The 22,470-nt window shown below is 41.2% G+C and overlaps 2 protein-coding genes across 15 annotated transcripts in view; both read left to right on the plus strand.

Annotated features, from left to right (window-relative positions):
• Positions 1–22,470, plus strand: part of LOC109418311 (dual specificity calcium/calmodulin-dependent 3',5'-cyclic nucleotide phosphodiesterase 1) — a 760,467-nt gene that overhangs the window by 600,240 nt on the left and 137,757 nt on the right. For 11 of the 13 annotated variants that reach the window (XM_029859409.2, XM_062850738.1, XM_062850737.1 and 8 more), the window contains one exon: positions 7,822–8,064. The exons of the other annotated variants lie outside the window; for them this stretch is intronic. In XM_029859409.2, the coding sequence (XP_029715269.2) occupies positions 7,822–8,064 (243 nt within the window). The remainder of the gene's footprint in view (positions 1–7,821; positions 8,065–22,470) is intronic. 13 annotated transcript variants of the gene reach the window in all.
• LOC134287803 (uncharacterized) lies at positions 9,891–13,306 on the plus strand. Of its 2 annotated transcripts, none has more exons than XM_062850745.1 (2): positions 9,891–11,262; positions 11,314–13,306. In XM_062850745.1, the coding sequence occupies exons 1-2, from the start codon at positions 11,147–11,149 to the stop codon at positions 13,289–13,291; spliced, it is 2,094 nt and encodes a 697-aa protein (XP_062706729.1). In that variant the 5' UTR covers positions 9,891–11,146; the 3' UTR covers positions 13,292–13,306. The 2 variants fall into 2 exon arrangements, with proteins under 2 accessions (XP_062706729.1, XP_062706730.1); XM_062850746.1 differs by having other exon boundaries at positions 9,894–11,493; positions 11,545–13,306.

The raw sequence follows: 22,470 nt of genomic DNA on the forward strand, positions 1-22,470 counted from the left end.
CAATAGAACGCCACATTACTCGGTTTATGGCTGTCGCTCTCTATCCTCGGTCACGCTCAATGCTTGCCAAGTCACGCTTCACCTGCTCCGCCAATCGTGCACTATGCGCTCCACGCCTTTTTGTGCCCACCGGATCAGTAGCAGACACCAACATTGCAGGATTTGTTATCCGGCAGTCTTGCAACATGCCCTGACTACCGTATCGTTCCGGCTTTGCCAATTTCTGGATACTGGGTTCGCCGTAGAGTGTAGCGAGCTCGTGGATCATTCTTCTCCGCCACACACCGTTCTCCTGCACACCGCCAAAGATCGTCCTTAAGGCGAAACTGGAAGCATTTCCTCACTTTTGGGTTTTTGATTTTTTATTAAATAACGAAGCAATATTTTCAAAATCGGTTTTCGTGCACATGTAGAGTATGGATCAAGGTATCTTCTGATTTTTTTTTGTAGTGGAAAATGTTTTTCGTTGTTGCAGAAACCATTTTTGAACAAAATTTCACATAAAAATGGTTTCTGCAAAAATGAAAAACATTTTCCACCTCAAAAAAATTCCGAATATACCTTGATCCATACTCTACATGTGCACGAAAACCGATTTCGAAAATATTGCTTCGTTATTTAATAAAAAATCAAAACCCGAAAAAATGAGAAAATGCTTCCAGTTTCGCCTTAACATGCGTTGCTCGAAAACTCCGAGTGCTTGCAGGTCGCCCTCTCGTGTCCATAGAGGCCACTGGTCTTTTTAGCGTTTTGTACATGGTGCACTTGGTGCGTGGGTGGACCTTTTAAGACCGCAGCTTCTTCTGGATCCCGTAGTAGGCACGACATTCACTGATGATGCGCCTTCGTATGTCACGACTCACGTTATTGTCAGCCGTCAGGATCCGAGGTAGACGAATTCCGCCACCACCTCGAAAGTTTTCCCGTCTATCGTAACATTACTACCCAGACGGATCCGGTCGTGTTCGGTTCCGCCTACCAGCATGTACTTTTTTTTTGGCATTCACCACCAGTCCGACCTTTGCTGCTTCGCGTTTCTGGCGGGTGTACAGCTCTGCCACCGTTCCAAGTGTTCTGGCAATAATGTCCATGTCGTCCGCAAAGCACACAAATTGTCCGGATTTTGTGAAAATCGTTCCCCGGCTGTTGAGCCCGGCTCGTCGCATCACACCTTCCAGAGCGATGTTGAAGAGTAGGCATGAGAGTCCGTCACCTTGGCGCAGTCCCCGGCGAGATTCGAATGAACGGGATAGTTCACCCGAAACCCTTACGCAGTTTTGCACACCGTCCATCGTTGCTTTAATCAGTCTAGTCAGCTTCCCAGGAAAGACGTTTTCGTCTATGATTCTTGAAATCACCATGGACGTCCAGTCGCCCTGGGGTGTCGACGTCCGTACGCCTCGGCCAGCTCACCTTCCAAGTTATCTCAGGGTCGGCTTTAGACCCGGGAGAACTGAGCAACCCTACACTTACCTCTGCGTATCGAGCGAACAATGGAAGGCCACTAGAGTAATGGGATTTGGATTGCTCTCTTGCTTTTGTGGAATGTAAAAGTATAAAGTTGAGTAAGAAAAATAGATTTATTCTACGGTAGGGGATCGTGGGGAAAAACACTGCTTCGGCTGTTCGTTGGGGCCCTTGTCGTAACGTACACGTTGGGAGGGGAGAGAGAGAGTTGAGCTGCCTACCTTGCTGAGCACGCGGTCATGGGACCAGGGGTGCGACGTCGGCGCCGCGACGCCGGTTTGGACACCTTCGGCTGGTCCTTCGGGGCCGACTGTCTCCGATCGGGCTTCTGGGTGGGTGGTGGACTTGGTTCACAGGCAGCCGCCGCGGGCCGGCGGGCAGAAACTTTGGTCGGCTGGGAACACGCCGCCGCGTACCGGCGGGCACAATCTTCAGGCGACCGAATGGGCCAAAAACTTGGAACTCGCCCAGAGGTGGTTTAACACTGGAGCACAGGTGGAGCGCGATTCTAGAAACCGTTGGCGGTAGGTTTCGGAATCGGTGCCGTCGGGTATTCGAAATCCGGGGGTCACGCTAGGAAGCAACGTCGCGCGTACCGGAGCGTCCCGTTGAGCTATCGCGTAGGATGACGGAGTTACACCGATTGACGGAGTGTAATCCAGACCTCACCTTCGAGATAAACGTCACTCGGCCTAAAGGTTAAACCTCAGGAACACTACGCGCTCAACTTTTTTGATTGTAATGCACTATCACATCCACCTTTTTTTTTTAACTGTGAGGAACTTTTTCAAAATACGTCTGTTTCGCTTCCTATCCCGAACTTAAGTGACCGACCGTTCCCAAGTCCAATCAACTCCCACCTCCTCTTTCCAAAAGTCCTCTCCTCTTCTCTCCTCCTACAGTTCCTCTCCCCTCCATCAGCAGTCAATGCGTTTAGCTGGATCCGGTGTTGCCCTGTCTTCACTTTGATCCCCTTTATAATTTATCTTCCATCAAGGGATGTACATGTGTTTTTTATAGCAAATTTTATCATTTGAATTTTTACATTATTTATTTGATAGGATACATATAGGTTTTAATATTCGTTTTATTTATTTTATTTACTAACAATAACATTTAATTTAATATAATTTTTTAAACAATATTGTGAAGCAAAATATTTGATAATAGGCAAAATTTAAAGAAATACACTAATTAACAAAACTATAACAAAATGACCTTCTTTGTTACCGAGTTCATCGGTAACATTCTCCATAGCTCTGCGCGGTCGATACTGTAATATGCCGCGTTAATGCGTTCACGGTATTTCTGGAGGATTTGCCGTACGGTGAAGATCAGGTCCGTTGTCGACCGGCCGTCGATGATACCGGCTTGATAACTTCCCACGAACTCATTCGTTTTAGGTGACAGACAATGGAAGATGATCTGAGATAGCACTTTGTAGGCATCATTCAAAATAGAGATCGCCCTGAAGTTCTCACATTCCAAATGGTCGCCTTTTTTGCGAATGGGGCAGATTACCCCTTCCTTCCACTCCTCCGCTAGCTGTTCGGTTTCCCAGATCCTGACTATCAGCCGGTGCAGACACGTGGCCAACTTTTCTGGGCCCATCTTGATGAGTTCAGCTGCGATACCATCCTTTCCAGCTGCTTTGTTAGTTTTGAGCTGATGTATGGCATCCATGACTTCCCTCAACGTGAGAGTTGGATCATTTCCGTCCTCTCCTGCGTAGTCATTCACTCCGTTGTCGTAGTCTCCCGTGCCTACGTCCTCCACGCCATTCAGGTGCTCGTCAAAGTGCTGCTTCCATTTTTCGAACACCTCACGTCCGTCCATCTAGACACCTCCGTTCTTATCCCTGCATATTTCGGCTCGCGGCACGAAGCCGTTGCAGAATGCGTTGAGCTTCTCGTAGAACTTCCGTGATCCATGGGAACGGTACAGCAGTTCCATTTCCTCGCGCTCCGCTTCTTCCAGGCGGCGCTTTTTCCCCCCCGAAAGCGGCGGGTCTGCTGCTTCCGCTTATGTTAGTAACGTTCCACGTTCTGCCGGGGTCCTTGCTGCAGCATTATCGCCCGTGCTGCGTTCTTCTCCTCCAAAATCGCTCTACACTCCTCCTTCAACGTTTCCGTTTCGCCGAATGGATGTACTTTAACAGTTCTCCAGTAGTCCTCTAGAGAGGCCACATCGAGCTCGTCTTCTTCTGGTCACACTGCCTCGAGGTTCTGCGCCTATTCTGAGGCGACATCCGGTTGCTTCGGTCGCTCAAGGTTGTACCGTGGCGGTTGCCGGTACCGTACATTATTGATGACGGAAAATTTTGGGCGCAGTTTGACCATCACCAGATAGCTCGCCAGATAGTGGTCGGAGTCGATGTTAGCGCCAGGATAGGTCCTGCAGTCAATAATGTCGGAGAAGAGCCGTCCGTCAATCATAACGTGGTCGATTTGCTTTGATGTTCTCCAGGTGTAACGATAAGGGAGGCTGTGTTGAAAAAGGTGCTACGTATAGCCATGTTTTTGGAGGTAGCGAAATCAATGAGTCGTAGGCCACTTTCGTTCGTCAGCTGATGGGCTCTGAACTTTCCAATCGTTGGTCTGAATTCCTCCTCCTGGCCTACCTGAGCATTCAGATCACCTATGATGATCTTGAAGTCGTGGCTTGGGAAGCGATCGTACTCGCATTTGAATCCTCAACCTGCACATTCATTCGTCGATCGGCCACCAACCGATCACGCGCCTCTGCATGACCTCAATTCCCTACTTTCCGTAGGACCACAGTGCACAGTTAAGCTTAGAGTCCGTCCTTGGCACTCGGACGTTGATCAGTTGGCCCTAACATGGGGATCAGACGCTGTTGTGAACCGCTTCTCCTGGAGAACAGGTTTGCAGAAGCTCCCCCCTTCCCTATCAGCCTACGACCAAAGTTCCCACCAAGGTTGGTTACCCGATCTTCCCTAAGGTTACTCGCAGTCCGGCCGGTGCCACGCGGAGTTAGGGATAGGAATTGCAGGGTAGAGGCTAGTGATCTCAATGGCATCTGTTGATCTGTTTTGCACGAATTACCCAGCTTTAACTGCCATACTTCTGTTCACCAGGATTGGTGGAGAGGAAGGAGGTGGAAAGGAAACCTAGTTGATACTGGAAGTTTCATTGATCCAAGTACCAGGAGGAGGGGAAACACCAAGTCTCCACTAGACAGTACAATGTTTTGTGATTTTCCATACAGAGGTGTCAAAACAGAAATATTCTTTGCAAACAAAACAGCGGTATTTATCATTTCTGATTTGTTTGCTCTTTCTGGCAGCAAACTGGCAAGACATTTCTGTCTAGTGGAAAAGTGGTTGGAAGAATGTGAAAACCTGGATTCGGACAATCGATCTTCGATTCTGTTGACAATTTGCTGAACCTCATCGTGCAACTCTTAGTTATCTTCCCCTGCTACCCTTCGTAGATGTATTACTTCGTTAACATCCAACTAACTAAAGTTGAAAGACTTCATATTGCGGAATGCGCATCCTCCTATTTCCTCGATGACTCACAGTGGTTCAGATTTGAAAATACGTAGCTGGGAGCGATTTGTAAGACACTTTGGAGTTGAGTTATAAGAATTTCTCATACTAATAAAATGTGATGTTAATTTTGGAGCCAAAAGTGTTATTTTGATCTCTTTTTCCATTGCAGGTGCCTAATATACACGAGAACTTACGAATAAACTTCTGAAAGCCATTATATTACTTATATTGTTGGACTTTTGTAATGGTATTTTGTATTTGTATTCTTTATCAAAAACCAGAAATTTTTCCATCAGCAGCTATTTAGCGCTGTAAAAAGATACAAAATAATGATACCAATTTATTTAAAAGACAGTCAATGCTTCTGTTATTGTAGATGAATGATCGATGTATTGAAACCCATTTAAGAGATGTTCAAAAATTGAGTTTCTCCCAGCTTTTCTCAAAATTGGACCATTGTGTGATTATCTTCTCCAGCTTCACGATACCACCAACTTAGCTGACATCGCAGATCATTTTTCAGTTTGAAAACCAGCTTTAAATCGCTTTAACGCGGGTTTAAAGAAGTTCGTACTACCTGCGAGTCGTTCAAATGACCAGCGTTCACGAACGTTAAAAAAGGTATCAGGTCAACAATTTTGCCGGAATTCTCGGTTGTTTGGGTCTGCTTAACCCTGTACTTCGTACTGAACTGAATCAACCGAAAAAGTAGAAGGATAGTGAAAGTATTTATTTTTTATGCGCTGGGAAGAAATTTACCACGATCACAATGAAATCAATTTAGAGTGTGATGATGCAATGAAAACAACAGTTGTTGAGACATCACAACTGGAGCAGGCAATACAACATATGCCGAGGCAGCCAAGTATTTTTGGAAGGATCTGGTTGATTGATTAAAACAACTACTCGCTTAGGTCTTGGAGGATTTTCTTATTCTCATCGAGTTAGTGTTAGTGGTTCCACTGCTTCGCCGTCGTCATCTAAGTTATCATTCGGCAATTCTTCTAAATGCCGCTCCACCATTACTTACTCAATCCCGGTTATCGCACTGGCGCGCATCATTAGACTAGTTGCATGAAACCTCCGCATGTCGTTCCGATCTATACTTTCCTACACTTCAGCAATTGCGCATTCTTTGTGCTTCTCTCGTTCTGGTTCGTTTTTGAACTCGTGACGATAGACACCTGATGTTCCTTCAATTAGTACGTTCCTTTCACTGGTACTTGGTAGTTGATGGGCTTTAGCAGGCCACTTTACCGGGGCCACGCAACCTTCAATGCTTTTGTGGTGCCTCCTTAAGCGTTGTTGATGAGATATAGCCGCTGAATGCGTTGTTAGAGCCGCACTTCATTTACCATGATGCCAAGATTTACTTTCTCAAAAGCCTCCTATTCCACATATTATGCATATGGACATTCCAGTTCCGAAATGACAATTTGAATCCGTGGTCTTTTTGATGGTATGTAATCGTAAGCTCCCATTATGTTACTCTAACGCATCCACCACACCACAAGGAATAATTCAATGAACTGCTCTGCCGTAACGGTGCATTTTAAGCCACCCCTTCGAACATATGGTGGCGGCACACTACTATGCAAAAACCGTAGCTGTAACAGTGCTGAGGCTGAGTTCATTAAAATTTCAAAAACATCGATATTTTAGAACGTTTCATTGGAACGGTCGACGGTGCTAGCCAGCTGGTTCATTGATACAACCACAACACAAGCCCAACGGCCGCCGGCACAGTCCATTTGAAAATCAAACTGAACGGACATACTGTACAGCTAACGCAAGGGAGGAACTTTCGGAAAGCCACAATTCCGAGTAAGCTTTTCCATGGTCAAGTCCATCCATATATCGTTGCAATAATGGTGCGCAAATGGAATTGGAAATGGACTTAGAGAGAGAATGTCTGCGGCAGACCGGTTGGACCAATTTTCATTTAGTGATGGTATTAAAATAAGTTAATAGCCAGTCTTCGGTGACGGCTTCCGGGGAAAGTGGTTTGTACTCGTATCATTGAGTGGCGTGTGTGTATTTCATTTTACATATTTTGTGTGGAAATGGGCATGAGTGGAAAAGTTCGTTTTCCATGAAGATAATGAGAAAAGCAATAACTTTATGGTTGGAAGCTTCTTTGCACATTCGAGTTATGGTGACTGTTTTGACAGTCATCTGAAGCTGGGTTTTATGGAGCACATCCTTTTACGGTAGCATTGAATCAGAATGCTGTGCGTGAATCGACATATGTTTGCAAGTGTCGGAACAATAAATTTTAAGTTGTAGAGCGTGCTATGGCCGATGGCAAGCATCAGTATTGTGCATTACAATTTAACGACGCAGGATTGTGAATATTTGTATGACTACAGGCATCGTAGGCTTTGAGCAAACGGCTTTTCCATTAAGAGTTTTTTGTTAATAAAATAAAAATCACAATTAGGGAAGATATACCAGTATTTAAAAACAACATTAAATATTAAAACATTGGAACACCGAGCGGAACGATTCCCATATTCAATCATTTTCCCTTTCCACATTTCACCCTCATGTTCATAATAGTTATAAGCTTATATAAAAAGTAATGCGCCAAAAAACCCATATAGCTACATGAAAACTTTTTCTTTTCTTTTCGTTCAAACCTGACCGAATGTGTCGTGTAATCAATCTTGCGCGTATGTTTGAAATCGAAAACCCCCCGCCCAAAATACCGTACAAACTCAATCAACCCACACTAACCACACACGCTGTTGCGCCGCGCTAATTGCAATTTTTAATCTCGCTGCCATGATGTGATGACAAATGGTTCCATTTTAAAAATTGCAACCGATAAACCGCCACAGTCAGGACGAGTGCAGTGGCAGTGGCGGCGCGAACTCAGCCAACAGGGGGACAGGTGGTGGTGGTGCTAAAACTAACAACGTCGGTACCGTAGGAGACAGTAGCAACGTCAGCAATCCGACCAGTAAGGAGCCCCGGCGGGGTGTCACGACTTCGGCCCCGCCCACCCACAGTGGGCCCACGGGTCCACCGATCGGAAAAACCGTCATACAGAGGCGAAAACTACGCGCACCGGTTTGGGCCAGGTCTCTGTTGTTACTCAATTCATATGAGGGAAAATGCGCTCGTTATCGAAGCGATTTCCCAGTTTTCTTTCTTTTCACCTTTTTTTACTAACTCACTCCTCGATTACTACTTACACCGAATGAACTTTTTACGGAACCCCTTTTTCCAACATCCTTTCGAATTTTGCTTAATTTTCTTATCGCCACAACAACAGATGACTAACAGCACTCAACTTTCTCGATTTTCCACACTGAAATGATCCTCAATAATTACACATTTCCAACGTTTTCTGTCCTCCCACCTTCCTTGTGATTGTGAATGACCTAGCGCAATATAACAAAAAAAAACACATTCTTAAACACGTTTGCATCGAACAAAGTTACCCCTCTCTGTTAAGCATAAGATAACTGAAAAGACGAGCAAAGTTTTCCGAACAGCATTAATTATCACTAATTATAATACCCGTTCGAGGAAAAGTAACTGATGTGAAAGAAAGGCGAAACTTCTCATTCCTCGAGTCTACTTTTGCTCTCAACTTCAGTTTTCCAGGTTAATTGGTAGATACACATTTTCTACGGCTACTGCATCTTTCGTATTATTCTTATGTTTTGCATTATATCAAGTATTGACTGAACCAGTCAATTATTCCAATCATTATTGCATAACGATATTCATGAATTCAGTCTGATACTTCACACATATTATTTATGCAGTCGCGGGACGTTGCTAATGAATCTTTGATTGATATTAATACAGGGGGTGGCCAAAATGTTTGGGATAGGCAACTTTTTTTTTCTTTCACAAAAAAGTTCAACATGCTGTAACTTTTCATAAAGTGCATAAAAAATTCTCAAATTTTGACTGGTTGATATTACATGTGCATTACTGATACAAATTTGAGCTCGATTGTTTAATCTTTCGCGAAAGCCTATTTTTGAACTGTCATATCAAAGAAACCAGTGAACCGAATTGAATGGAATTTTGAAAGTTTATCAACAATATATTATTGCTTCACAAGCAGTGCTGAAAATTTCATTTCGTCATATCTAAATTCAACCACCTAAGGCTCATTTGAGAAGCTGAACCTGAGAATATGGTATATGAAGCACTTGTGCGGCTAGACCAGTTCTGCAAGAAAGTCATGGAAAAACCGCAATTTTTCGAATATTCAAGGTAAATGTCACAGACTACCCTTGAAAAATGCCAAATGATATTCACCGTGAATATCATTGGCATTTTTCGAAGGAAGTCCGTGACATTTACCTTAAATATTCGAAAAATTGCGAGTTTTCCGTGACTTTCTTGCAGAACTGGTCTAGCCGCACAAGTTCTTTATATACCATATTCTCAGGTTCAGCTTCTAGAATGATCTGTAGGCGGTTGAATTTAGATATGACGAAATGAAATTTTCAGCACTGCTTGTGAAGCAATAATATATTGTTGATAAACTTTCAAAATTCCATTCAATTCGGTTCACTGGTTTCTTTGATATGACAGTTCAAAAATAGGCTTTCGCGAAAGATTAAACAATCGAGCTCAAATTTGTATCAGTAATGCACATGTAATATCAACCAGTCAAAATTTGAGAATTTTTGATGCACTTTATGAAAAGTTACAGCATGTTGAACTTTTTTGTGAAAGAAAAAAAAAAGTTGCCTATCCCAAACATTTTGGCCCCCCCTTTATTAATATCAATCAAAGATTCATTAGCAACGTCCCGCGACTGCATAAATGATATGTGTGAAGTATCAGACTGAATTCATGAATATCGTTATGCAATAATGATTGGAATAATTGACAACCGCACAAGTTCTTTATATACCAAAACGGCAACACTGCTTGCTTTCAATCGTGTTGAACAAAGGGTGCGATTTTTGTTTATATTTTAACGTGTATTTGACCGTATAAATTTTTAAACCGTTAGTTTATGTGTCCTCTGTGATATTCTTTTTAATTTGTGACTATAACTGTGCTTTTACTCGGCGAATATACTTCATTATCGTGTAGTGATTTTTGGTGCAGTGGTGACAATAATAAACCCCTCTCACCCCCCCTACGCAAATTTTTTTCGGGAAAAGCGACATCTTGCGGCACTTTTTGGAAACCAAACTTGCACGCAATCTCTCATCGAAGATCAAGCTTTCATCGACATCAAGTTCTGGTGTCCGCGTACTTTTTGCATCATCAACGTGTTGCTGTTTAGTCTACCGGAAGGCGTTAACGACTAATACCAACGATCATGGAAAACAACTGCGGTAAATGCATGCAACCTGTTACTGGTATCGACTTAGTCACTTGTCGCAGCTGTGGTCAATTTTTCCATATGAACTGCGTCGGTGTGTCACGTGCTCTACTAGGTTATTTTCCAACTCATCGAAAAAACCTCTATTGGGTGTGTGACAAATGCGCTGATTCATTCGAAAATTCACATCTTCGAGCCATTACGAGCCAAGCAGATGACAATTCTCCACTGGTAATGCTAACTGATGCAATCACTAATCTGCAAACGGAGATCAAAAAACTTGTGTCTAGGCCTGTACCATCGATACAATCTCCAAAACTCAACCGCTGGCCTTCGGTCAGCGATTCCACACGTGGTTCAAAACGTCCCCGCGAGCTTGATCCAGTGGTACGAACAACGGAATGTCTACATGGATCCAAACCGATTGACAGGGACATAGTCTCTGTGCCAGTCAGCGAAAAACCGTCCAACAAGTTTTGGCTCTATTTGTCTCGCATTAGACCCGATGTGACGAACGAAGCAATTTCGGATATGGTTAAAGCCAATCTTGAGACAGACATCGATCCACATGTCGTTAAATTGGTGGCCAGAGGAGCTGACACAAGCAACATGTCATTTGTTTCCTTCAAAGTCGGGCTTGATACTTCTTTGAAAAATAAGGCTCTAGACCCCTCTAGCTGGCCTGAGGGAATTCTTTTCCGTCAGTTTGAGGACTACAGTTCTCAAAAATTTCGGAGACTTTCCCCTGCAATTCCAAGCCCAACACCGCTAGCACCAACTCCTTCGCAATCTTCAATTTAACCACGAATCAACGTAATCTTGACAACGATTGGAAACCGGGACGCAACAATGACAGCTCCATGGAAGCCCCAACTCCCCCTGCCACAGTCGAGCCTATCCCGCCAGCGTTCAACAGCCGTCCTGGTCCTGTGTGTGGGAATGGAGGAGGGGTCTTCCAACCATCCACTCACGGCAAGTATGATGTAATAGCGAACAGTCCAGCACCTGATCCACCTTCCGGTTTCAGTGGCAATCTACGTGACCTTCAACCTCTCTCCTGTCGAACACCGGGACGCAACGATGATAGCTCCATGAAAGCCCCAACTCCCCCTGCCACAGTCGAGCCTATCCCGCCAGCGTTCAACAGCCGTCCTGGTCCTGTGTGTGGGAATGGAAGAGGGGTCTTCCAACCATCTACTCACGGCAAGTACAATGTAGCAACGAACAGTCCAGCATCTGATCCACCTTCCGGTTTCAGCGGATATTTCTGCGGATTTCAACCGCCACGCAGCGAGGTACCTGAATGCTACGACGCCAGTTCTATTGCAACCTCGAACTTTCCGCTGGTCGAACGTATGGACAACGATTCCTCCCAACATGACAACGCTTTCCTTTCCATCTACTATCAAAACGTTCGTGGATTACGCACCAAGACAACAGATTTGAAGCTGCGCTTGTCTTCCTCCGATTACGACGTTATCATTTTCACGGAAACATGGCTCCGACCTGACATTAACGATTCGGAACTCACGTCTGACTACTCGATTTTTCGCTGTGATCGTAGTGCAGCTACAAGCGACCTGTCGAGAGGTGGGGGAGTTCTCGTCGCGGTCAAATGTGGACTACAATGCTCGGCTGTGTCTCTGGTCGATTGTGAGCACCTAGAGCAAGTTGCTGTTCGTGTGAGATTGCCCAATCGATCCTTATACGTTTGCAACGTTTATTTGCGCCCCTGTTCTGAAGCAGCACTTTATTCAGCGCATGCTATGGCTGCACAGAGGATTGCCGATCAAGCTGCAGATATCGACGTTATATTGATACTGGGAGACTACAATCTTCCCCGCCTGAAGTGGTGCTTCGATGATGACATCAATGGATACCTGTCCTTGAACGCTTCCAGTGAGCCGGAACTGATTCTTGTAGATTCCTTGTCGTCGTGTGGTCTGGTGCAACTAAATCCCTTTGTCAACTCTAGCGGAAACGTGCTTGATCTGGTTTTCTCGAATTCCCCTAATGATTTCGAAGTACTGCAGTCTCCGCATCCGATTTTAACTTCAGACGATTATCATCCGCCACTCGTACTGCAGCTAGACACTCGCAGCTCTGTGCTTGCCCAGGTTGTTTCGGAATCCAGCACTCCCGAACTTGACTTCAAGCGCTGTAATTATGAGCATCTCAACACCATACTGGCATCTGTTGACTGGGAGCACTACCTAAATGGTTGTTCAGTCGACGCAAATGTGTTCATGTTTTACGACAAGCTTACTGAGATTCTAGCTTCGCATGTGCCTCGTCGACGGTCTTTGGATGCATTAAAAAAACATCCTTGGTGGACGACTGAACTGCGTAATCTGCGAAACAGACTCAGAAAGGTGCGTCATCGCTTCTTTTCTGATAAATCTAACGAAAATATAGAGATGCTCCGCTCGGTTGAGTCGGCGTACAACGAACTGCTCACATCGACCTACCAAGGATACGTAAGTAGATTAGAATCCAACCTTAAGCGGAACCCTACGATGTTTTGGAAGTACGTCAAGTCCCAACGATCAGGTAATCGAGTTCCGTTAAACGTGACATACGGCGATGTTACGGCTAACACACCCGAGGAAGCCGCAAATCTGTTTTCCAGTTTTTTCCAAAGCGTGTACAGGGCGACGGCCCCGCAACTTCGGCCAGGGTGTTTTAGTCAAGTGCCTTCCTATAACGTTGATCTACCGCCTTGCAATTTCTCCTACGACGATGTATTACGAGCACTGACAATGTTGGATGCTTCAAAGGGTGCTGGCGTCGACGATCTGCCGCCGTTACTATTGAAAAACTGTGCCAGATCATTGGTGGTGCCTGTAATGCTGCTGTTCAACCGTTCCTTAGAGGAAAAAACTTTCTCAAGTTTATGGAAAATCGCCTTCATGATACCCATTCATAAAACCGGAACATTGAGTCATGTGGAAAACTACCGTGGTATCTCGATTCTTTGTTGTCTGGGTAAGGTTTCGAAACTCTAGTACACGAGATTGTGATCAACGCTGCTAAACCGCTAATCTCGGAGTACCAACATGGCTTTCTACCTCATCGCTCTACCACGACAAATTTGTTATGCTACACTTCCGTACTATTCAAAGAAATGGAACGCCGAATGCAAGTTGACGCGATCTACATAGACTTTTCGAAGGCGTTCGATACTGTTCCTCACAGGTACGCCGTTGAAAAATTCAAACATGTTGGTTTTCCTGATTGGTTTACTGAATGGCTGATGTCGTATCTTTCTGATCGTAAAGCATTTGTAAAAGTGAATTCTGCGTGCTCGAATTCCTTTGACATACCATCTGGCGTTCCGCAAGGTAGTGTCCTAGGCCCCCTAATCTTCGTGCTGTACATCAACGATTTGTGCCCTCGGATTTCCTCAGGAAAGCTGTTGTTCGCTGACGATATGAAAATGTTCAGAGTCATTGCCACGGTTCTAGACTGCCTTGCACTTCAGACGGATATTAACGAGCTGTTGTGCTGGTGCCACGAAAATGGAATGAACGTGAATATCAGTAAATGTAAGGTTATAACGTTTAGTCGCAAATGCAACTCGGTAATCCACCAGTACCAGATGGGTTCCATCCAGTTAGAACGTGTGCAGTCAATTCGCGATCTGGGTGTGACCATTGACAGCCAACTTCGTTTCAACGAGCACGTGTCCGTAACAACTGCGAAAGCATTCTCCGTTCTTGGATTTATCCGCCGCAACGCAACGCACTTCACCGACCCGTAACACGCTTAAGTCATTGTTCTGTGCCCTAGTGCGTAGCATCTTGGAATATGCAACTCCGATTTGGAATCCGTATCACGCTTCGCAGATAATCCGCATTGAACGCGTCCAGAGGCGCTTCATACGTTTTGCGCTTCGCAATCTACCATGGAACGACCCTGAGCATCTCCCGGACTACCCTGCACGCTGCCGCCTAATCGATCTGGAACTGCTCTCTGATAGGCGTAAAAAGTCTCAGCAGCTAGTCGTGTTCGATTTACTGCAGAACAATATTGACAGTCCGGATCTCCTACGGCAGCTGTCATTGAATGTACCGACGCGTCAACTTCGACAAAACGACTTCCTTATTGTTCCTGGGCATAGAACAAACTACGGCCACAACAATCCTTTGAGTTCCTGCATACGAGTGTTCAATGAAGTTAGCAACATGTTCGATTTTGGCATGACGAAGGAGAGCTTTAGGAATAGGTTAATAAATTAGATTAAGAACCAGTCTGTACGATTTTATCGAAGACATAGTAATAATAAATAAATAAATAAATACCATATTCTCAGGTTCAGCTTCTAGAATGATCTGTAGGCGGTTGAATTTAGATATGGCGAAATGAAATTTTCAGCACTGGGTGAAATAAAAACATAGGTACTTTTTGAATGACAATGATTTTATTGCCCTTTTCCGGCTATACCAGTCGGCTAGTATGTCTGAAATAGACGTAAAAACTTGAAATATTTTAGGCAAAGTACGTTTAATTGGCAAATTGAGAGATAAATTTGTGAAAAAATTACCACTTGTTTTGGTGGGATTCGAACCCACGACTCCGTTATCGCTAGTCCGGCGCTTTAACCAACTAAGCTACAGAACAAGTTACAACTCTGCAGAATAGAAAGTCAAACTGGATTCGAAGCACCACCCTAAACCGGGTCCGTCTTTCACAACTTTATCTCTCTTTCGGCTCTTAGATGCCAATCTCCCGCACTCTCGCGGCCTACCAACAACAAGTGTGCGCGTATTGTTTTTAGAATGTTGATATTGAAGCTCGACTGACACATACTTCGTCACCAACCATATGATCGGTGCAAACTCAGTATGCGTTGAGCGCTCAACGCGGACGGACGCACGGCCGTCCAACTGCGCTAGAGAGAACGCAACTCATGTATGACAATGATTTTATTGCCCTTTTCCGGCTATACCAGTCGGCTAGTATGTCTGAAATAGACGTAAAAACTTGAAGTATTTTAGGCAAAGTACGTTTAATTGGCAAATTGAGAGATAAATTTGTGAAAAAATTACCACTTGTTTTGGTGGGATTCGAACCCACGACTCCGTTATCGCTAGTCCGGCGCTAGGGTGGTGCTTCGAATCCAGTTTGACTTTCTATTCTGCAGAGTTGTAACTTGTTCTGTAGCTTAGTTGGTTAAAGCGCCGGACTAGCGATAACGGAGTCGTGGGTTCGAATCCCACCAAAACAAGTGGTAATTTTTTCACAAATTTATCTCTCAATTTGCCAATTAAACGTACTTTGCCTAAAATACTTCAAGTTTTTACGTCTACTTTTTGAACGTTTAAAAAACTTATCATGGATTGACACTTTTTGAATCTTTCTCGGAAAAACGTTAAAAATTTACATCAATTTCATTAAATTTTAATTTTGATATCCAAAGATTTTCTTCTTCTGTTTTCAAGATATCTCTAATAAGATATATTGGAGCCTATTTGGATTGAAAGGAGAACACATTTAGTATATTTTGTGTGGTATTGTAAATTTGACTTATTGTCCTCTATTTATATGGGTGAAAATGTCAAACCGGTAGAATTTCATTCATCGTAAGAAAATATTACATTTTATAATGTTGCATCATGTACCACTATATTGATGAGAAACGTTCATGATTTCATTCAATTTGGTTCCCTGGTTTCGGAAATATGACAGTTCGAAAAATGGTTGTCTAAAAAAATAGTGTTTTACGAGAACGTTTTTATAGCTTCGCGAATGATTATCCAATCGAGCCCAAATTTGTACCAATTATGCAAATATAATAGGTTGACATACAGTCAAAATTTGAGAATTTTTGATGCACTCTATGAAAAGTTGAACTTTTTTGTGAGAGAAAAAAAAGTTGCCTATTCCAAACATTTTGGACACCCTCTGTTTTATTTATGACCTCTTGAGGAGCTTCGATTTTTTTTTAATTGACGAATTTATGTAAGAACTATAGCAAAAGCAATGATGAGCTCCTACAGCAGCTATCTAAGGAATTCCCATAGACGTTCCAGAAGAAGTAGTTTTAATAGCTTAATAGTTTATTTTCAATGTTCTGGGATCCAATTACAATATAGTATTATTAAGGGAAAAAAGAAGTTATTGATTACGGTTTTGGAGGGATGATGAATAATCTTTTTAGGAATTCCATAAAAAAAACTTCTGGTGAAATACCTGGAGAATACAAAACAAAATCTGTAGAATAACTAGAGATGAAAACATTTTCAGAGCTTCTCTCAATTGACGCTTAGTTTATTTACAGGTTGGGATCTTTATTGGCGATACATGCTACTCGTAACTTGTAACTCGTTTCGAGCCTTGCTGCCCATTTTTCGGGGGTTCAAAAAAAATCTTTATCAAGGAATCCAATTTTTTTTCGTCAAACGGATGATCAGATCTTTTGCCCGTGATTTGGTCTTTTAGAACTCCATCCGTTTTTTTTTTTTGGGAAACCACAACTATGCGGATTGTTAGTCGATTGATTGATTTATCTTTATTTGAGAGACTTTCAGCCCTTGGCTGGTTCGTCTCTATTGTTAGTCGGAATAGAGCCATCTTTTCGTTATTCTCTGCACATTTTCTGGATCGAATTCCAACTACCAATCTTCGAATTTATAGTTTTCCAGATCTATTCGAAATAACTTCATTAATCATGGACTTTCATCTCAAATATAACACATATGTTTTTAAAATTTTGGAAACCTCCTAAAAATTTGAAATTACGAAAACTGTGGGAAAATATTTATTTTTTTTCTTATTTTCCAGAAAAAATATTCTTTCCCAGAATGCTCACGCTATAGAAAACACATTTTTTGAGAAACCTCTTTTTATGCGTCTTCAAAGAACTATTACGCAAATAAAAAAAATGAAAATTCGTTTTCTTTTCAATTGAGAGCAGAGTTTTATAACTTCTGAAGATATTTCGAACAAAGTCGACCGAAAAGTTGATGTTTTTGGGATAGACCATATTGTAAATGTCGGCGGTTTTCTATCGAAAATATGTTTATTTTACATATCTGCTTGTAATTAATATTGTTTTCCATATTTTTACCGTTTTTTTCGCTTCAAGGTATTGAAAAGTTAAAAAATGTAACTATATTGCGAAGATTTGATAGAAGAACCGACATGAAAAAACCAACCACGCTTCGAGATAGAGCATTCTGAACTCTTTATAGTCATGTAAAAAAGTTTCATTTTTTTAATGTACTCCTTTGCATACTAACTGTATCTGAATCGCCTATATGATCATTTCCAAGTTTGTGCTCCCTCATATATGTAAACAATACTGTGGTATTAGATATTTTTCTTCCGCTTTGCCAAAAACAGGGGAATTTCCTAAGTGGTATTTCATATATTTGCACACTCACGAGTTCAAGAAAATTTCCCTTGCGAATATTCCAAGCTTAAACGCCTCGTATTTTCGTAATGAATTTTCTTCAAACTCATCAAGTGATTATCGCAGAAATTAATTGAGCAACTTTTTTTTAATCTTCCATGGGCTCCTTCTGAATATTGCTTCATGGATTCCTTTAGAAAATCCTCCAGGGATTCCTTCCGGAAAATCTTTTACGGATTGCTTTTGAAAGTTCTTTAGAACAAATTCTATGAATCGTTTCTGAATCTACATTGCTATTTTCTTCCGATTTTTAGAGGATTCCGAGTTTTTTTTTTCAAAAATTCCGCAAGAAAAGCTTTTGTCCTCCACAGATTTTTTTTTTTTCAGGAATTCTTTCAAGGGATCATTGCTTCAGAAATTTTCCACGGATTTCTTAAGAAAATCTTCCACAGACTCCTTGAAAAAATCTTACAAAGATTGTTTCAGGAATTCGTCCAGGGATACTTTAAGAAATTTCCCTAGAAAATGCTTCAGAAATTCCTCATAAGATTTGTCCATACATTTGACCAAGAATTTCAACTCCAAGAAAATCTGCTGTGGCTTCCTTCCTAGATTAGTCTATGAATTCCTTCAGAGTTTTAGATATTCCGTTTATAGTTTCTGCAAATATTTCTCCAAGAATTCTGTTGGGTAGATTTATATGGGTTCCTTCTGAAACTCCACCAAAAATTGCTTCAGAAAATCTTCTAGGGATTCGTTTAAAAAAAAATCTTCGGATATCTCTCCAGGAATGCCTTCAAAATATTCTACTGGGATCTTAAAAAATATTTCAAAGATTTTTCAATACATTCTATCCGTGGTTTCATCAGAAAATTTTGCAGATATTCCTTCAGAAAATCGATCACGTATTTTTTTCAGAGTCCACCAAAGTTTTTTTTTCAGGGTGTGTCTCAAACATTTCTCTCTTCACATTTCTAAAAAAAAACAATGTTTTTTGGAAAATGTGGCCATAAATTTCTTTCGTTCAGAAACCCTTGCATGAATTCCTCCAGAGATTATTGCATTATTACATTCAGTGGTTCAGGCAGGAACTCCTCCACAGATTCCTTCAGGATTTCCTCCAGATATTCCTCCATATATTACCCCAGAAATTTATCCGGCAAATCCTTCAATGATTTCCTATAATTTTTCCGCTGGTTCTTCAGGAATAATCGTAAGATTTTTTATGGAAATTTCCATATATTCTTCAATCATTTTTTTTCTAGGAACATCCCGAAAAGTTGCTCCAGGTATTGCTTCAGGAAGTTCTTTTAAGATTCCGCCTGAGATTTCTTCAAAATATTCCCTGGGATTTCTTCGAAAATTTATTTAAATTTATTCAAGAGTGCTAAGATTTCTAAAAAAATTCTACCTAAGATTTCTTCAGAAATTCCTTCAAAAATTCCTGCCGGAATTTCTTTTGATATTTCTTTGAGAAAATGTTTAGCTTTCTCAAAATTTTAGGGATTTTTTCAGGAATTGCTAAATTTCCTTCTAAACTTTTTCCATGGGGCTAATCAGATGTTCTTCTTCTTCTTCTATGTGGATCTACGTCCTCACTGGGTCTTGGTTTGCCTCGCTTCAACTTAGTGTTCTTTGAGCACTTCCACAGTTATTAATTGAAGCACTTTCTTTGCCTGCCATTGCATGAATTTGTATTTTGTGAGGCAAGTACAATGATACACTATGCCCAGGGAGTCGAAAAAATGTTCCCGACCGGAACGAGAATCGAACCCGCTGTCTCCGGATTGGTGATCCATAGCCTAAACCACTACGCTAATTGGAGTTCTTATGTGAGCTTTTTACTTCTATGATTTCTGCAAAAAATCAAACATGTTTATTTTAGAAATTACTCTAGTGACTTAATCAAAAATATCTCCTTGGATGTCTTCAGAGATCACTGCAGATTCTTTTCAAATATTCTTCCAGAGAATTTTCAGATATACTTCCAGAACTTGCCTAAATTTTTTTAAAGAGCTCTCCAAGAAATTTCTAAGAAATCCTTGGAGGATCATCTCAAGAAATCCCTTAAACACTCCTGATTTCTTTGGAAACTCTTGATTTTTTTTGTAAGAATACCTGAACAAAAATTGCTGAAGCAAGTTTTGAAGTTATCTATTGTGCAATTCCTGGATGAATGCCTTGGACCTAGGAGAATATTTGAAAAACACCTTGAAATACCCCCTTTATTCTCAGAAAAAAAATCATGAGAGACTTATGTCAGAAATATGCAAGTTATTTCAAAAAAATGCTCGAGTAACTTCTGGAGAGACTACTGGAAAAATGCATAGAAGAAATCTTTTGAAAAACTCTGCAGAAATCACAAAGTAACCGATGCAGCTTTTCATTTTTTTTTTATTCCAATTATTTTTTGACAAAAATATAAAACTGTCATAACAGTATTTTCAGTCAATTAGTAATTCCTCCAAATATATCTCAAGGATTTCACCAAAAGACATCCGTAGCAATTTCAATGGAACACCATCTCAGAACTCCACCGAAAATTCCTCCAGAAACCACATTTTCATCCAATGTTCCAGCATATCACTGCCAGTCTAGCACTCGACATTTCCTCAATGAGACATTACACTGCATTGTCTGCTTGCTCACCATTCCGATCCAAGTCTTGCTTTGGATGTCGAAATTGTTCACTCGGACAACTTTTAATTAATCTCGGATAACAATGTTACCTTCTGGGTGCCGAAGCGTGCTTTCTCCGGGTTTCGTTTAATCTGCTCTTCCACCCTCACCGCCACGATTACAAAAAAAAAAACGACTGACGACGACAGGTCGTCGTTTTCAAGGAAAGCTAAAATAAAATTCCAGCAACTCCTAAGGAGAAGCTGTTTCGAAAGGTCAGAGGCTTCTGTTTTTTTTTCGGGTGCTTCAATTTAAATTCGAAACGAAACTGAAATAGACAGTCTTTGCGATGATTAAAGTCTTACCTTTCATCGACCGCAGTTTAACAGGTGGATATAGAGTTAAGCACCTATTATCGCTAATGAGATGGGCAAATTTCGCGGGATGGAGGTGAGACGTTTGGCTTGTTGATCCTTGATTATCAACTTCCTAATGGTACCACCAAAGTTTCAAGTGAAGGGTGCTGCAGTCTGCCTTATGTTTTATCTTTGACATCAGAAAAATCTAGAAAAATATATTTTTTTTTAGTTTTAGAAAGACGCAAGTAAAACTTTGGCAGAAAGCTCCATGAAAATCCATGAAAGAGCTCTCAGTGAGCACATATACTGGAGTATGTCAGTAGGTGGATCGAAAACTTTCCTGGAAACGATGAGACGCAATCAGCTTTGGTAATAATCTGATTGTCCTCGAGTTATTTTGAGAAGAGATGATTTCTGGCTGCTGCTTCTTATGTAGTCGATACTGGTGAGAGACAAAAGGATGGAAGCTACTGGGAGGGAGGAGCTGGGTATCAGAGATAATCAAGTTTATTCTTCGCTGTGGTTAGGCGCTTTTCATCATCCGAAAATGTGGGGAGCCGTTCGGGCGGTGACTAGGACTCCATCCACCTGTGTTATGACTAATAATGTGGCGATAAGTTTATTACGTGGAAATGACGGATCAATTCCGTCGTGATTTGTTGTAATGCTATTACTGATAACGACGACAAATCCTGTGAACTCTTGTGAGATTATCGCTATTTAGGAATGTTTTATTATTAAAGATAGGTACTTTCTGAACCGGCAGTGTGTAGTCCTTAACACTTATCATTTCCAAGATGTTCAATGTTCAATTCTTAGCAAAAGCTAGGAAAATTAAAAAATGGCTTTTTTTTCTATTCACTCTCCATGATTATATTTTTTCATTAATTAACAGATGAGAAAAACAGCAGTGCAACATTCTTTCAAGACCAACGAATACTCTCTGGATCTAAAGGCTGTGTTTTCTCCATTTTATTGGATTCTAAGCTACTTGACGGTCGATGTTTTTTTTTGTTCTTGCAGATATTGCTTTGTTTCTTTTTTTGAAAAGATGTGCGAAAGTTTTATAAGGCGTGTATCGGGAATTAGTTGAAAATGTTCTGGGTGCTCTATCTTCAAGCATATATTACCTTTTTATCTCGGTTCTTCTATAAAATCTCCATAATAAATTCAAGTTTAGAACAGCCTACAAAAATTTGGAAAATGTTTAGTATTATTGAAAACCTGTTTGAATGAACACACTACACAAAAAAGCAATCTGCACAAAAGGTTTATTTTTTTAGCGTTTCAATAACCTGTATCAAATAAAATTTGCTAGAATTGAATATATGAATAAAGAAAAAATGAGAAAAATTCAGGCTCGCCTATTTTCCCGGAAAACTAAGGTGGAAATTTCTTGTTTTTCCCTGACACTACTTACTTTGATTAATTGATTGATTTGTCGTTATTTAAGAGATTTTCAGCCCTTGGCTGGTTCGTCTCTCGACTACTTGCTTTGAAAAATCATAACTCAAGAATGAAGCATCTTAGAAACAAAGTTTTTTTTTTTAGGAAATTAAAGCAAATTTTCTCAGAAATCAAAAAAAAATACGAACCGGACAGTTTTCCACAAAATTTTTCGCAGTTGAGAAAATTCATAAAGATAAGCCGAAAAAAATATTTTTGAGAAGGTTATTCCATAAGCTTTAATTGCTGAATTTTTGGAATGCACTTTTTTTCGTTTTTGAGTTGTGGCCAATTTTGTTTAAAAATGTCCAAATGTGCCATTTGAGCCTTTTTTTTTTAAATCATAACTCAAGAACGAAGCATCGTAGAAACAAAGTTTTTTAATGAAAATGAAAGCCAATTTTCT

This window comes from Aedes albopictus, chromosome 2, assembly GCF_035046485.1.
Source record: "Aedes albopictus strain Foshan chromosome 2, AalbF5, whole genome shotgun sequence".
NCBI classification, from domain to species: domain Eukaryota; kingdom Metazoa; phylum Arthropoda; class Insecta; order Diptera; family Culicidae; genus Aedes; species Aedes albopictus.